General features: G+C 40.6%; 1 protein-coding gene and 1 long non-coding RNA gene across 3 annotated transcripts; both read left to right on the top strand.

The window, feature by feature from the left end:
* The first annotated feature begins 30 nt into the window (after positions 1-30).
* Positions 31-8646, top strand: LOC105447110. Of its 2 annotated transcripts, XR_004063746.1 has the most exons (6): positions 31-298; positions 5319-5414; positions 6116-6238; positions 7158-7309; positions 7894-8098; positions 8378-8646. It is a non-coding gene; the product is annotated as an uncharacterized LOC105447110 (long non-coding RNA). The 2 variants fall into 2 exon arrangements; XR_004063745.1 differs by lacking the exon at positions 31-298 and having other exon boundaries at positions 3624-5414.
* Positions 8647-9830: 1184 nt separating this feature from the next.
* Positions 9831-15400, top strand: LOC115923232. Its single transcript, XM_030983622.1, has 4 exons — positions 9831-12233; positions 12731-13045; positions 14194-14282; positions 15338-15400. The coding sequence occupies exons 1-4, from the start codon at positions 9980-9982 to the stop codon at positions 15398-15400; spliced, it is 2721 nt and encodes a 906-aa protein (XP_030839482.1). The 5' UTR covers positions 9831-9979.
* The last annotated feature ends 2206 nt before the right edge of the window (positions 15401-17606 follow it).

The raw sequence follows: 17606 nt of genomic DNA, 5'->3' as shown, positions 1-17606 counted from the left end.
CCGTTATGGTATGAAAAGCACCCTCTTTTTTAAGGTAGTTTATTCCAATGCGATATCGCGATCTTCGCACATGCGCAGTAATATATACATATATTTGCCGATAAAATTGTCTCCCTTGCACCGTAATATATAGCAAAAGGTGTCTCCTAACTACACCGCTACACAGCAGATCAAGATGTTACTAGGACCTCCACGAATGTAGCCCAGGCGTTGCATGCCGCCCAAGCTTCCCGCGCCGGTACGGTACGGTATGCAGGCTATAGCAGCATGCAAGTCGGGACGGTTGTCTGAACTTCAGGTAGGCCTATAGGGTCTATATGTGGATATTTTATTCTTTTCTGTTAATCATATTCATAGACTACTTCTATTACCGTACTACTAGTCCTGCATATATGGGGCTGAGACACTCATGAGAGTGGTAGCCAATTGACTTTAGAGTAGAAAAGTCTAGACTAGATCCACTCCAGCAAAGCATAGTCTAGAGAGTCGACCCTGTGTGATTCTCATACTAGATCTAGTACTAGTACGTCTTGGGCCTTGGCTTGGCAAAAAAAAATTCTCCAATTTAGAGGTCTAACAGTTAGAATCTAGAAGTAGAAGAGTCTAGTACTAGACTCTACTAGAGTCTATACTAGACCCTACTAGTCTAGATAGATCTATCAAGTATCATCTAGACCTAGGTCTAGATCTAAGTTAGATCTACTACTAGATCTAGGCTAGTAGTAGTACCGCCTAGATCTATCCGGGGCGGGGGTGGGTAGAGTCTACTCAAATTATTTGTTGTTGGGGGTGTGCCGCAGTCAGGGGCGTCGCTAGACCTTTTTCAGTGGGGGGGGGGGGGGGGGTGTAAGTTAGAGACCACCGATTACCGACAAAACTAGCCACCAATTACCGACAAAATGTAATAATGTCCCTGTGTCTACAAATTTAACCCTATCAATACTAGTATCAACCCGGGGCCGAAGGCTAAATTATTTTTTCTATGAACTAGATCTAGATCTAGATCTAGGTCTAGTCTATCTAGAATCTAGATCTATAGTAGATCTAGATCTACTTGCGTATGCGCAAATTGTCATTTTCCTTGACATAAATATAAGAATTATTTCGTTAACTTAGTCAGTATCATAGCTAGATCTAGACTATATATTTAAATGCAGGCGCGTAGATCTAGTTTGGATCCTATTTTAGGGGGAGGGGGTAGTGAGAAGCGAATCACTTAAAGAGCGCGCAAAGGGCCCTCCCGCGCGAAGCTTTGACGTTTCATTGAATTATGAGAGAAGCAGACGATTAGTTGTAGTGTTCTCGACTCTTAATCCTTATCTGACTTTATAGATTCCACCCTTCCGCGCGAAGCGCGGAAGCTTTGACGTTTCATTGAATTATTATAGAAAGCAGACGCTTCTGTGTAGTATTCTCGAATCTTAATCCTTAATTGTCTGAAATCGGTTTCCCCCAATCGCGCGAAGCGTGGAAGCTTTGACGTTTTATTAAATTATGAGAGAAAGAAGACGATTCGTTGTACTGCTCTCGACTCTAAACCCTTGTATGAATTCAGTTTCCCCCTCCCGCGAAGCGCGGAAGCTTAGACGTTTCATTAAATTATGAGAGAAAGCGATTCTTGGTACTGTTCTCGTCTCTTAATCCTTATCTGAATGAAGATTCCACCCTTCCACGCGAAGCGCGGAAAATTTCATGTTTCATTAAATTATTATAGAAAGCAGACGCTTCTGTGTAGTATTCTTGACTCTTAATCCTTAATTGTCTGAATTCAATTTCCCCCAATCGCGCGAAACGCGGAAGCTTTGACGTTTCCTTAAATTATTAGAAAAAGCAGACGATCTGTTCTACTGTTCTCGACTCTTAATCCTTGTCTGAATGAAGTTTCCCCCCTCCCGCGAAGCGCGGAAGCTTAGACGTTTCATTAAATTTGTAGTATTTATTATTAGACAATGGAGACAATTCGTTGTACCGTTTTCGATTCTTAATCAGCCCTAATTGTCCGCATCCAGATTTCCTCTATCGCGCTTCGCGCGAAAGCTTTGGAGTTTCATTAACATATTAGAGAAAAAGGACGATTCGTTGTACCGTTCTTGACTCCTAATCTTTGTCTGAATTCAGTTTACCCCCTCCCGCGCGGAAGTTTTGACGTTTTATTAAACTATTAGAGATAGAAGACGATTCGTCGTAACGTTCTCGACTCTTAATCCTTGTCTGAATGAAGATTCCACCCTTCCACGCAAAGCGTGGAAAATTTCACGTTTCATTAAATTATTATAGAAAGCAGACGATTCAGTGTAGTATTCTTGACTCTTAATCCTTAATTGTCTGAATTCAGTTTCCCCCAATCGCGCAAAGCGCGGAAGCTTTGACGTTTTATTAAACTATTAGAGATAGAAGACGATTCGTCGTAACGTTCTCGACTCTTAATCCTTGTCTGAATGAAGTTTCCCCCTCTCGCGCGTAGCGCGAAAGCTTTAGCGTTTCATTAACATATTAGAAAAAAAGGACGATTCGTTGTACCGTTCTTGACTCCTAATCCTTGTCTGAATTCAGTTTTTCCCCCGCCCGCGCTTGCGGAAGTTTTGACGTTTTCTTTTTGGCGTTTCATCACAATATAGAGAAAGTAGACGATTCGTCGTACCGTTCTCGACTCTTAATTCTTATCTAAATAATGTTCCGCGCAAAGCGCGAAAGCTTTGACGTTTCATTAACATTTTAGAGAAAAAGGACGATTCGTTGTACCGTTCTTGACTCTAATCCTTGTTTGAATTTAGTTTACCCGAAACTTTTAAACCTCTGATTTCTTTAGCTGATATTATAGGAAAGTCAAACTTCTAGAAAGTACAAGTATTATAGTTGTAGTCTCTCTCGATGTCGTCACAGTTAGTAGGGGGAAAAAAATTGTCGGCCAACCGACATTATACATCTCGCCGACTTCAAATTCCTGCATTTATATAGTACCCGAGGATCGAGCAAGAATACCGACACGGCTGACCCGACACAGCAATTTATTTATGCGTGTCTTTCTTGCTCCCTCGACGAGACGACTCCACCCAACAACCCCCCCTCCCCCTCTCTCAGGCTCTTACCTCCCCTTGTTTCCTTTTTCTCTTTTTTTTCTTCCTTTTCTCCTTTTCTTTCTTTTCTCTTTTCTTTTCTTTCCTCTCTTCCCTCTTTTTCTTTTTTCTCTTCTCTTTCCTTTCCTCTCCTTTTTTCCTTTCTTTTCCTTTCTTTCCTTTCTTTTCCTTTTCTTTCTTTCTTTTCTTTCCCTTTCCCTCTCTTTTTTCCCCTCCCCCTTTTCTTTGTTTTCCCGACGGCAGCGCAATTTCGCACCCCCCACACCCACCCCCCCTTTGGCGACGCCCCTGGCCGCAGTCAGCTCAAATTAAGCTAGTAGGGTCTACTCAGCTAGTTTAGTAGAGTCTAGGGCTAATTGGCCCTCCCCTGAGTAAAGGATAGGGCTTAGCCTTGCTATAGCCTAGGGGGCAACAAGTTGAGTGAAAAATAGGGTCTTGAGAACGGGTCATGGCAAGAGTTCCATATAGAGTCTAGTCCTAGTAGGCCTACTCCTAGATCTAGATCTCCCACCCCCCCCCCCCCCCCCCCCCCCCCCCCCCCGCTGAAAAAAATTAACGACTGATAGAATCTACTTAGTTAGACTAGACCTATGTCTAGACTATGATAGAATTTTAAATTACTGGAAGTCCACCTGAGTCCGCGTTGCCCTAACCCTAACGCTAGGACAGAAATACTGGACGAAATAGCTTTAACATTAATGGATACAACATTAAATATTACATAACACATTGTGTTATTCTTCAAGTTCAACATCCAAAAAAATCAAATAAATTATTATCAAGTTCTTTTCTCATGTTTTAGTAGGGGGTATAAATATGGAACTCTTGTCTGGGTCAGAATTCGACCATCATGTCATGAATTGACCGCGCTTGTTGCGTGTGTACATGTATGTGTCTATGAGCGCCGCTCAGCGGCTATGTACAGCGCTCATGCATTGGCTGTTCTGGGCAAAAATCCGGCCCGCACTGTTCGGATGCCATATGGTTTGGGAACTGGGAGTTTGCCGCATAGCGGCAAGAGAGAAGGGGGGAAATAATTTTGTAACCCTTGAGAGCGGCAACCGGCCCGGCCTGGCCGAGCGGCCCTCATTAAAAATTGGCTCTGAAAAAGGGGGTCTTTGTAGCGGCACATACCCGTGTCACCAATATATGCGAGTACATTGGGATTTATCAATCGAATCATGTATTTTGGAGGTGGAAAACTTTCAATTGACGTCAAAGAATTTGAAATTAGGTATTACATAAAGGTAATAATTGAGTTCAAACCCATATAAATTATCATTTGTTCATTTTGGGGGATTTAATTTGTATCATATAGTAATGGGTGACATTCATGGATTTTGAATGCCAATATGCCAGGCGCGGTAAAAAAAAAAAATTGTTGCCAATTTGAATGAAATGTAAAAATCCATGTCAAAATTATTAATTGTCACTGTGTGTCAAAATAGAATAGTCAAAGTGGATGATTGATATGATCAGTCTTGCTTCGATATTTAATATAATATCTTGTGCATCTTTCTGGTCTTAGCGGTAATTTTGACATTGGAATCATTGCAAGGTCAAACTTTTTTGTTTTGCATTGTTGTGGGTCAACCTAGATACACGCACCCGCTATTGCTTGCACCTACATGTACAAAGCATGAAGCTTAATTCCTATTCACTGTCGAAGCCTATGTAACGACCCCGGTCCCGGCTTGTACATTTCGATAGCAACCGCTCAAACAAATGCTTAACGCAGGGCAATCAAGTGCTGTTGGATTATATGCGAATGTGTACTGTGCGCGTGCGTGGCCACGCACTGCGCATTCCAACTTCGACAGCGAATATAGAACCATATGTCAAAAAATGCTGATTACAACGATTTACCCTAGACCTCTATAACAAAACAAATTTCTGTTTATTTGTGTTGTTGGCATAGGGTTCTGCGTTGAACTGCTCGCGAAACACCCAACGATGAACATGCAGTATCTGCAGAAACTTTGCATGCTTTTTGGGTTGTCAAAATAATTTTCCTGATTTTTTCATTGGATTGTAGACCATGCAAGACTGGATCTATGACAATTCCATTGAGAAACAAAAATAAGACAGGGAAATTAAGTTCTAGAGGAAGCTTTGTAGGTGCACCGCTATCGCAAGAGATAGCGGGTGCGTGTATCTACATTGTAGGGTCAAACAGTCTTTTTTAACACAATTTTTCTGACACAATATGAAAAATATGTACATGTTTTTATTTTCCTGCAGCAACTACTTGCCCAAGAAGACGAGCGATGTGAGGAGTCGCGGTTGCAGGGCTAGGGCTTTTTTTTTCAAGCATCAAGATCAAGGAAAGAGTCACTGGTAAGTTTCACTGGGTATTCAAAATTTTGTATCCAAGACCAATTCGAGAGATCGACAAGAGCTGTAAGGTATTCTCCGATAGCGGCGCTATATTACTTTGGTTGTGCTGCCTACTTCCAGGACAGGCACGAGTGAATAGCTTTCCTATTGAAATCAGCCAAAATCATGATGCGTCATTATAACGAACGGTTCTAAAACGCTATCGAAAAGTGATTTAAACATTGATTTAAATCAGTTTAAATAAGTGTTTTTGTGAGTATGGGGTTCCGTTGCGGATGAAATGATCAAATTAGCCGGCAAAAATTGAATTCTGTAGGATTTCGGCGTAAAAGACCGGAAGTAGGTAGCACAACCTGAAGCTGGACCCGCTGAGCCAACAGCGCACGTCAACCAATCAGAAACAAGCATTTAATTCATTTAATTTAACGCCCTCTAGCGGCCAAATAGTTATTGTCAATCCCCCAATTTCATCATTCCCAATTAGGCCACTTGTGGTGATGGTGACATACACTAAAATAGATAATGGACCCCTTTTTGGAACTTGATACTTCCCTTACTGGAATGTAATCCCTTCTTCCATAGCGGTGTAACCCTACTAAATTTGATGAATACCATCTGTAGTTTTTCCTATTAAATGCTGTTATAATTCTTGGTTTATATAGGCCTTGTCTTCATTTTCTATTTTTCTCTAACCCTTTTAGACATGCTGACCAGAAGAAGACATTGTGGTGTTGGAAAACCCAACCCCCTTGAGGTAGCAGCACAATACACAGAGAAAGAAAAGGACCCTCCTCACTTCATTGTCAAGCTGTTTGAGAACAAAGGTAAGCAACATCATTTTTTAATTCATAATTAAGTTTCATGGGGCTGCTACAAGTTTAGGTCGTATACTGTCCAACAATATTTGATTGATGTCACAGCAGAAACATAACTTAACAACATAATTTGCATATTTTGCACATTCATTTCAACTCAAGTTCTTTTGTTTTATGCCTCCGACATGAAGTGGTGCCGGAGGCATTCTGTTTTTAGGTTATCCGTCTGTCCGTCCATATTTCTTCTTACCACGATAACATAAAGGGATGTACATGTATACCTGGTGTTCTAGAAGGCGCTGTTCGATGGCATGTTGTGCGCCGCCAATTTTATCCCGAAGATTGACCAGGCATATTTACATACATCATTTTTTTACTGTTTGGAACATGGCATTGTGTAAACACCGGTATGATCGAATAACATATATTGGTGTCAATGGCAACTCACACCGTCTGTCCGAGTACACATTGTCAAGATATTCTGACAAAATTAATTGTACTGATCAAATTGGCACTGTGATTTTTGGAAACATATAAATTCCTGCCATTTCCATCTCAACATAAAAGAAATAGAATAGTGAATCTGGCATAAGAAAATCAGACACACTTCCTGGATACTTTTTGTAATCCTTACTTCCTCAAACTCTACAATGTACAGAACCTGCAAACCCAACTCTTGGAGGGTGTCCAAAATGAAAACAGTGAGAAACAAAACAAATTGAGTTGAGCTGGACATCCTTATTTACTACATATAGAGTATATAGGGACAATGTCTAGATGTGCGCCTGAAAGTAAATTGCACGAAATAAATTGCAAATCAATATTTTGTTGAAGATGACTTTCAGCTGTGACGTCAACAATCAACTATCGTTGTTTAGAGGTACCATAATGTTGGTGTAATGATGTCTTACTGTAATTTTTCTTACAGGAAGAGGGATAGTGGCACAAAGAGACATCTCAAAAGGGAGTTTTTGTTGGAGTACCCAGGCCAACTTATATCTGCCCAAGAAGGCAACCAACGTGAGGAGGAGGAATCATCTGGTTTTCGTTTTTTTTTAAGCATCAAGGACAAAGCTACTGGTAAGTTTGCACGTTTTATTCCTATTAGGAGATTATGAAACGGGCACTGTCCATCCGTATGTGTACTACCTATTACTTTTGGATGGTTCGTCCTATCATTACCAAATTTGAATGGTAGATGCATTAGCTAGGGAGGCCTATACATTTTAGTGTGGTCAAAGGTCACTCAGACTTTGTGTACAAAATGTTAAATTTGTACATAAGATGTTAAATCTACATATTACTTTTGGATGGTTCATCCCATCCTCACTAAAGCTGGATTTTGGGGGTCATGCGGTCAAAGGTCATAGGGCAATAAATAGCTTGTGGTCGTGTTATCTCAAGAACCGATTGACGGATTCTCACCAAACTTGGCCCATGTATGTACCTTAAGGGGCCAATGATGAACTAATTCGATTTTTGGGTTATGAGGTCAAAGGTCACAGGGCTCATTATATATGCAATAAGAGCTTGTGATCACGTTATGTAATTGGGCTTAATATGTAAATCGCGCAATAGTGGAGGCATCATTTTCGACTGCGCGCAGTCGAACATCCATCTAGTTGAATGACATACAATATTGTACACTTTTCTTTGGAATACAGTCTTGATGCAACTGATGAGTGTGCTTTTGGGGATAGACTCGGCCGCCTCGTGAATCATGGACAAGGGAGGGAGGAGAACGCCCGAATGAAGATACTAGATATGAAGTCACATCCACACATGTGGATAATTGCTACAAAGAACATATCTAAAGGGACCGAAGTTCTGTACAATTATGGAGTTCGAGAACTGCCGTGGAAGAAAAAGGTAAAATTAATTTTGATAAATTTAGAGTATGATGGAAATTACAAGATTATTATCAGATGTGATAAAAGTCAAATTTTACCTTTTCATGTTTTTGCTTGTAACCCATGATAGACAAAGCAATACAAGTCATGTATGTGAGATTCAATTCTTTACCTCTGTACATTACCCATAATACTAAAAATTGCCCCATGTGATATAGCTAAACTGATTACATTTTGGACAAGTTTCTACTCATTATTTGGCTTTATTCATCTAATTTCTAATTATTTTTCCCCTCAGCATTTCAGAGGACAAGTTCAAAGGGAAGAAGAAGAAGGAGAGACACAAGTCCACCAACAGGAAAGAGGGACTCTAGGACAACAACAAGAAGGAGAGATGCAGGTTCACCAGCAAGAAGGACAGACACAAGGACATGAACAAGAAAGAGGGACTCTAGGGCACCAACAAGGAGAAGACATACAGGTCCACCAACAAGGAGAGACAGAGGACCACCAACAAGAACGAGGAACACAAATCCACCAACAAGGAGGAGATACACATGTCCACCAACAAGAAGGAGAGACAGAGGGCCACCTACATGAAAGAGAGACTCTAGGACACCAACAAGAAGGAGAGATGGAGGTCCACCAACAAGAAGGAGAGACAGAGGGCCACCTACATGAAAGAGAGACTCTAGGACACCAACAAGGAGGAGAGATGGAGGTCCACCAACAAGAAGGAGAGACAGAGGGCCACCTACATGAAAGAGAGACTCTAGGACACCAACAAGGAGGAGAGATGGAGGTCCACCAACAAGAAGGAGAGACAGAGGGCCACCTACATGAAAGAGAGACTCTAGGACACCAACAAGGAGGAGAGATGGAGGTCCACCAACAAGAAGGAGAGACAGAGGGCCACCTACATGAAAGAGAGACTCTAGGACACCAACAAGGAGGAGAGATGGAGGTCCACCAACAAGAAGGAGAGACAGAGGGCCACCTACATGAAAGAGAAACTCTAGGACACCAACAAGAAGGAGAGATGGAGGTCCACCAACAAGAAGGAGAGACAGAGGGCCACCTACATGAAAGAGAGACTCTAGGACACCAACAAGGAGGAGAGATGGAGGTCCACCAACAAGAAGGAGAGACAGAGGGCCACCTACATGAAAGAGAGACTCTAGGACACCAACAAGAAGGAGAGATGGCGGTCCACCAACAAGAAGGAGAGACAGAGGGCCACCTACATGAAAGAGAGATTCTAGGACACCAACAAGAAGGAGAGATGGAGGTCCACCAACAAGAAGGAGAGACAGAGGGCCACCAGCAAGAAGGACAGACACAAGGACATGAACAAGAAAGAAGGACTCTAGGACACCAACAAGGAGAAGACATACATATATACCAACGAGGAAAGACACAGGTCCACCAACAAGAAGGAGAGACTCTAGGACACCAACAAGGAGGAGATACACATGTCCACCAAAAAGGAGTGACAGAGGACCACCAACAAGAAAGAGGAACACAAATCCATCAACAAGGAGAGACACAAGTCCACCAAAAAGGAGTGACAGAGGACCACCAACAAGAAAGAGGAACACAAATCCACCAACAAGGGAGACACAAGTCCATCAACAAGAAAGAGAGACTCTAGGACACCAACAAGGAGGAGATACACATGTCCACCAACAAGGAGAGACACATGTCCACCAACAAGGAGGAGATACACATGTCCACCAGCAAGAAGAGAGAGACAGAGGGCCACCAACATGAAAGAGAGACACAAGTCAACCAACAAGAGATAGGGACTCTAGGGCATCAACAAGAAAGAGGAACACAAATCCACCAGCACAGGGAGACACAACAAGAAAGAGGGACTCTAGGACACCAACAAGAAGGAGAGATGCAGATTAATCAGCAAGAAGGACAGACACAAGGACACGAACAAGAAAGAGGGACTATAGGACACCAACAAGGAGGAGACATACATTTCCACCAACAAGAAGGAGAGACACAGGTCCACCAACAAGAAAGAGGGACTCCAGGACTCCAACAAGGAGAGACACAAGGACACCAACCAGTCGAAGGAGAGTTCAAAGGATTAGAACAATCTGAGCATCCACAAAACTGTGTATCTCCATCAAGTTGTTCCTCAGATGAGGAAGAGCAGTACACACGCCCAAGAAGGTTCATCTACCCTAACCTATCTAAATCATCAAGTGAACTCCAAAATCATTTTGACAGTGATGAATCTGACCTTGATCCAACATATCGACCAGAGGAGGGTAGCAACGAGGAATACAGCAGTGATGATGAGGCAACTCTTGAGATTCATCCAAGAAATGTTCAAGTGCGCAAGAGACCATCTTCTGTTATATCTACACCAGATGAAAAACCTACAAAGATTTATAAACAGTGCCTTCCAGGATCATTTTCAGGGCCAGAATTGCCACATCAGAAAACCAATGATAATATGGAAACGACACACAAACACGAGGACAAGAAAACAAGGTACAAGAAGCCATCAAGGCCATGCCCTTTCTGCAACAAAGCTTGTGGTGAAAAGCTCTCGAGACACATTTGTTTGGTACATAAGGATAAGGAGCAGGTGAAATCTGCCATGCAGCTGCCAAAGCGGGAGAGAGACAAGGTGTTCTCAAAGTTCAGGAAGGAAGGCATATACCAAGTAAATAGAGAACGTATGAAAGATGACAACCCTATTTATGAAAGAGAAAAGTTACCAAAATCAGGGAATGATGACAACCTTAAAATGTGCAGTAACTGCAAGGGCTTTTACAGCTCACATTTCTTCTGGCATCACAGGAAAGTTTGCCAAGGTGATATATGCACTCCATCTGAAGGAGTACCAGTAAACCTCATGGAAGGGAAAGATCCAGTGTATCAAAAACACCCAGACTTTGTCACTGACATACTTAGTAGATTCCAGAATGATGACGTTGGGAATACGTGTAGAACGGACAAAGTGATAGTTAATGTTGGACATCGACTGTGGACTAAACACAGATCCAAAAAAGACAAGAAACTTGAAGTAAGAAAATCAGTTATGGCTGATATGAGAAGACTTGCCACCTTATACACTGAGTTTAAGAAGAAACACGAGGTTCATGGGACTGCAGATCTCACAATGGGACATGCTGGAGACATGTTCAGTAGAGAGCACTTCGAATCTTTGACAGAGGCAATCCAGACGCTCACTTATGATGAAACTGAAGGCAAACTAAAGCCAGGACTGAAACTCTGCTTGTACTTTGTGCTGAAAAAAGCTAGCAAAATCACTAAAGCTAGTTTTCTTGTATCCAGGCTAGATGAAGATGCATCTGAGATTGACAAGTTCGTAGAGATTCTTGACTTGAACCAGAATTTGATTTTTGGGGATGCACACTACGAAATCCAAAAGAATCGCCAAGTGCGTTTGAGGAAGCCTGCAGAGCTCCCGCTTGAGGCTGACATTGAAGCATTGAAGACATACACTCAAAAGAAAGTCACAGAAATCATCTCTGATGAGTTCCTGGTTTGGGATTCTCACACATTTGTAGAGTTACGAGATCTGACTTGCTCGCGATTGACATTGTGGAATGCAAGGCGTGGTGGAGAACCCAGCAGGCTTACAACCGAAGAATGGAGAGATGCAGAAGAGGGTGTATGGATGCAGAAAGACAAGATTCATGAAGTTAAAAATCCAGCCCATCAGGAACTTTTATCTCAGCTCAAGATATGCTACCAGACTGGGAAGGGCACTAATCGCTTGGTTCCAGTCCTGTTCCCAAGAGACACTGTGAAACCTGTGCAACTTCTATGTGATCAGGAAATCCGGCATACAGCAGGAATAAGACCTGATAATAAGTACATATTCGCTTGTACTCAAATGTCTCATGACCATGTTGGAGGGTGGCATGCTCTAAAGAATGTCTCAGACAACATCAGCCTTTCGTCCAACGTTACGGTGAATGCCACCAAGAACAGGCACAGAGTGTCTACAATTTACGCATCCCTCGACTTGCCTGATGCTGACTTGGAACTATTTTACCGGCATATGGGACACTCCTCTACAATCAATCAAACAATCTACCAGACCCCACTTGCCATCCAAGAAATCACCCGAGTAGGGAGTCATCTCCATCATATAGATATAGGAGGTAGGTAAACATTTATACAAATTTTGCATTGGTTCAATGTACCATATTATATGTACAGCAAATTTATGATTATCTCGAGTTCAGATTTATAACAGCGAGGCAGTAGTAATAGAAATAAGAGCTGATATAATTTTGAATTGGGATAGCATATAGGATAATAACATCGAGCAACAAAACAACCAGTAAATGATACACCCAATTGTACATTTATATGAAAACAATTGCAAAATATTGATGGAAAAAACTTGCACCATTTCATATTCCCAAATCTGAAGCAAACCTAACGCAGAAAACAAAAATGTTCATCAAGTGATATTTACTATTTATTTATTTCATAAACTCTTTGTGTTTGGTATATATTTATTTTGTATTTGTTTGATTGCACTATTACAAATTTGTTAATTTGTTTATGCTCTCTCTCTCTTATATTGACTGTTGTTATATCGTGTATGCAAATTATTGATGTTCGCATTTTATATGTCTTTCCCTTCCCATAGGAATGAGGGCACGCAAAGAATCTGAAGCGTCTGATGACGATGGCTGCTCAAGTGCACCAGCGACCTCAAAGGATGGCTGCTCTACAGCACGGGTGAACTCTAAACATGACGACTCAACTCTAACGGTGACCTCTGAGGATGGCAGCTCAACTAAACCAGCGACCTCAAAGGATGGCTGCTCTACAGCACGGGTGAACTCTGAGCATGGCAACTCAACTCTAACAGTGACCTCTGAGGATGGCAGCTCAACTACACCAGCGACCTCAAAGGATGGCTGCTCTACTGCAACATTGACCTCTGGGGATAGGTCTTCAGGTAATATGAAAGCGAAGTGTTTTTTTTTTTTGCACATTGTTGCTTTGATATTAAACAGGGAGTTGTTCCCATTAACTCTGCAGTTCAACTATCACATGTGCTGAATTCATAGTTGTATTGTATTGTTGAGAATCATAGGCATGAGTTCAAAACTTGGTTCTTGTAGAATGAATCAGTTCATAAAGGTTTCAGCATATGATACAATGGAGATTCATGAAGAAAAAAAAAGTAGTAGATTCATGCATTTATATGACAAATATTGGTGTAAAACTAATTGGATCTGCTCAGGAACGCAACACTGTATGGGAAAAGTTTATAGCTGACCATAATGAGAAGTTTTCCCAGCAACCATTGTAAATACTGAAAGATTGTGTGATATGGATACAATTTGAATCTAGCAACTGCGAGAGTAATGGTAAAGGTGTATTTGGCCTAGACATTTAAAAGTTGGAGGGACACATGGGCTCTAACTACCTGTGCGCATGCATACAGCTTGTTGATTGATTTATTCCATATTTTTTAGCCCATGTGAGCAGAATGCTCAAGTGAGATTTTGCCATCCGTTTTGTTTGAAGGGGGTATACTGGAATCAGCGTGCAGTCGGTTGGGCGGTCGCGCGGTCGGTCGAATCTTGTGTCGTGAACTACTTCCTCAGTTTTTGAACAATTCTAGTGAAATTTGGCACAAATGTTTGCCTTGGGGTGTTGATGAGCAGACACACTATAGGCCCCTGAGCAAATTTACAAACTTTTTTTTCCCCCTTGGGGCACTATGGGGAGGTTGCGAAATTCAGGTGAGCATCTAGTCTACTGGGCTCTTTTTGAGTATTTTTTATTTTATTTTTGCCACATCATATGAGATGGGGATTTGAGGTTTGCAAAACATTAATCACCCTGTTTAAATTACAGTATCTTTTGCCCATAAATAAATTGGTACATGTAGGTGTCCCGATGCTGTGGTTATGTTTCATGAGATAAAGCAAATTCAGGGGAGGGTAGTCATGCAAGCTGCAACCGGAGTGTTGTGCGTTTTAAAGTATTTTTCTTCTTTTCAAACATCTTTCATAGATGTAGGCACAACATGTGACAAACTGTGAAACATGTCTGAAGCGTAGAAGTATATAAGGCTTATATGTTATGTCATTACAGCCCGAAGGTACAACCGCTGGTCAAAGCAGGGAAGCAAGCAGTGCAAGCAGTATTTCTCTGCAGCAATCAAACAAGGGAAACCATTACAGGTAAGCTTCTTTGTGTTTATGTTTAAGTGCATCTTTAGGCAAAGGGTTGAGAAAAGTTGTAATTTTGTTGTCATTTTAAAGGGCAGGAAACTGGTATGGCATGTATTAGAAGTGTGCATATAATTTATATAAAAATCAGAATATTGTGTTCCAAGAAACTAAGTTCCAGGGATCCCCAGCTTTCAGTTTTGGTAGCTTCCATTTACTAGTTTCAAGGTCTAGTCATTATTATACCCCTGCCAAACGAAGTATATAGGAATCAGCGTGTTGGCAGAAGTTGATGACAGTGGCAGAAAGTGCATTGCCATGGTAATGGCATATTATGACAAACAAAGGGGGGGGGGGGATCTTGCGTCGCGAACTACTCCTTCAGTTTTGAACAATTACGTGATAACTCAAGTATGACTTGATGGAATATCATCAAACTTTGAGTAGGACTTGGCAATTAATAAATTTGATTTTGAGTGACACTGCAATAGCTGGGGGGGGGGGGGGGGGGGGGGGGGGGGGGGTTATTCCCCCATCCATCAGATGTTCTTCGTTTACGCGATAATTTGAGTATGACTTGATTGATGTCATTAAACTTGGTGAGACGGTCATGTAGGACATGACAAGTAACTCAGGACTCATTTGATTTCCCCACCCCCATCTCGGACCTCGGCCATATATCAATGTGTGGCATGTGTGTATACATGGATTATTTGTTTTACAAAAATGCATAGTCAAATTTATTGTTATTCCTATTTGATTATGCACATATGCAACTTTTTTTCCAGGAGTTCTACTTTTTTTCTTCAGTTTCCAGCATTTATGGAGAAAGTGCACTTAATTGACATTAATTGGCTTTTCATGTACTCTGAAAGATAGCTTAGTCAAATTAATAATAAGTATTGAAATTTCATATGAGTTGATAGTGCAAATATGCAAATTTGTTCAATATATGCAGTGCGTGAGAGGGCAGAGGCATACCAGTCGACTAGTTCCTATTTAATAACCTAAGATAGTATCGATGATGACAAAGGATTTAGAATGTATTGTTCTTATTTCATACCCAGGGAGGAAGGCCTGCACCACTTTCCTGCAAAGACATCAAATCACCATGGAATGGCAGGCGGTAAGAAATAAGGTGATGAACGAAAGGAATAAAGCAAAGAAAAACTTTGATGACAGAGAGAGGAGCTTCCTAAACTAATAATATTAGTTGGGTCAGATCATATGGTCTGATTAACATCTTTTGTTGCCTTTTTTGGCACAATACATGTACCTTCACCTGTATATTCCAGTAGGTATGTGGCTTCTAAATGAATATTCATGAAAGAGCTTGCACAAGGACTCATCCTCGTTTGTTTCAGTGTCAAGCCTGGTCCTTTATCTGCACATGCGCAACCTGTAACTTGCTCTAATTTGTGATAGAGCTGAATTGATGAAAGTCTAATATGGTGGGCAAAGAGGTCAGTTGAAACATTGGTGTAATGATGATTAATGAGCCTGAATGAAGTTAGTTTATTTCGGTTTTCCCTGCCATTGACTTAGTGTATGTATTAAAGAAAGTGCTAAATGGTTATATAGTGGACATTTTGTAACCTGGATGTATGCAAGTTAATGAATATTAAAGGTAATACAAAGTTTTGGGAATATTTCACTAGGGTCGGAGAATAACGTTTAAATTTCATTATCATTGTAAAACCTTGTGTACGAAAAACCGCCTCTGAATAAATTGGGCTCTAAAACGCTTTGGATTTCGAGATATTCTAATATGAAATTTATCGGTGCTCCCGATAAATTTCAAATAGCGCCTACGGTCATATAACGTAGCTGCGACCATGAAAATCTCGGAATATGCAGTTCTGATATTAGGTTTCCAAAAGAATAGTCAAGAAACATTGCTTTAAAGCTAAAGTAATATCAATCCGGAGAGGGCGCTATACAACATAAAGAGTTTATTATCTACAATTTCATCACTTTAGACTCGATTACAACAGCGACAACGATCATTGTGTTTTGTTGGATCGTATATATGCTTCCAATATGTACATTCGAACAAAATTCATGACCCATATACCAAAACTTTGTATTACCTTTAAATTTAATTCAGGATCAAATGAAGATGACATGTATCTAATTAATGATGTAATGATGAAACTGCTTTCAGTGCATGATGAAGGTTTGGACATTAGAAATGATTGGTTGCACACTGTACAGTGAAGTGTAGTTATGCAGTCAAACTTCAAGTTCAATTCAAGTTTATTAGAGTGAACTACATATTATTAGACAAAGGGTATTTATAGTACTTGATAATGATGTCAGTTTGAGCACAATCCCTTTTCGAAGTGTTTTTGAAGAGCATCAACTTGATTCCACAAGCACAGATATTACAAAGACACTTAGATGTCATTTTACTATCTAATCTTGCATATATATGGATTGCACGTTTGCATCTAGTTGAACTTTTGTTATTGTTATTCCTGTTATTGGAATATTTTACAGCATTGCCTTTTATATGGTGTACATATTTGGCTACATCAGTGTTCTTTGTGACAAGAGTAAATAATGCTAATTTGCTCATTTAGTGCTATAATAATTCATTGTTTAATGTTTTTATTCATGAGAAATGTAGGAAAAGTATAACGATTACATTCTGACCCACTAGGTTGTAGTGTTGCATAACATTGGGCACTGTCCCTATTCATCCCAGAATAGACATCGAAATGAAAATGACTACATCGGGATTAATTTCAGAACCGAAGATCTCCACATGTATGTTCTTTCTTTGCTTTCATTTGTGAGGACCCAGACCAAAATGAGATGACTTCCTTTACTAGATTCAAAAGATACAGGCAAAGTTTTGACCACATCTTAATTTTACACCTTTTTTGAGAAGCTCTGTTTTCGTTCATGCACGAGTGGTTATTCATTGGTTCATGTCAAGGTAGTCATGGTTGGGTAGAGTATGTATGTTCCAATTATATGTAGAATTTCAAGGTTAAGCATTATTAGTTTTATAAATATTTTAGAAATATAAAACTACTACTGCTACTACTACTACTACTTCTACTACTACTACTACTATACTACTACTACTACTACTACTACTAGTCTTGTATTACTACAACTACTACTAGTAGTACTACAGTACTACTACTGCTGCTGCCACTGCTGCTACTACTGCTACTACTACTACTACTACTACTACTACTACTACATTGGAACCTCTTTATAACGAGGTCCTTGGGACCATGAAAATTACCTAATGTTATATCAGGTTTCTCATTATATCAGTGTAAAAAACCAAAGAAATATAAAGAGCTGGGACCAGCAAAATTA

Source organism: Strongylocentrotus purpuratus, unplaced genomic scaffold (assembly GCF_000002235.5).
Source record: "Strongylocentrotus purpuratus isolate Spur 01 unplaced genomic scaffold, Spur_5.0 spur5_scaffold_13, whole genome shotgun sequence".
NCBI lineage: Eukaryota > Metazoa > Echinodermata > Echinoidea > Camarodonta > Strongylocentrotidae > Strongylocentrotus > Strongylocentrotus purpuratus.
The sequence above is the reverse complement of the archived record's forward strand: the minus strand, read 5'-3'. Positions and strand labels throughout refer to the sequence as shown.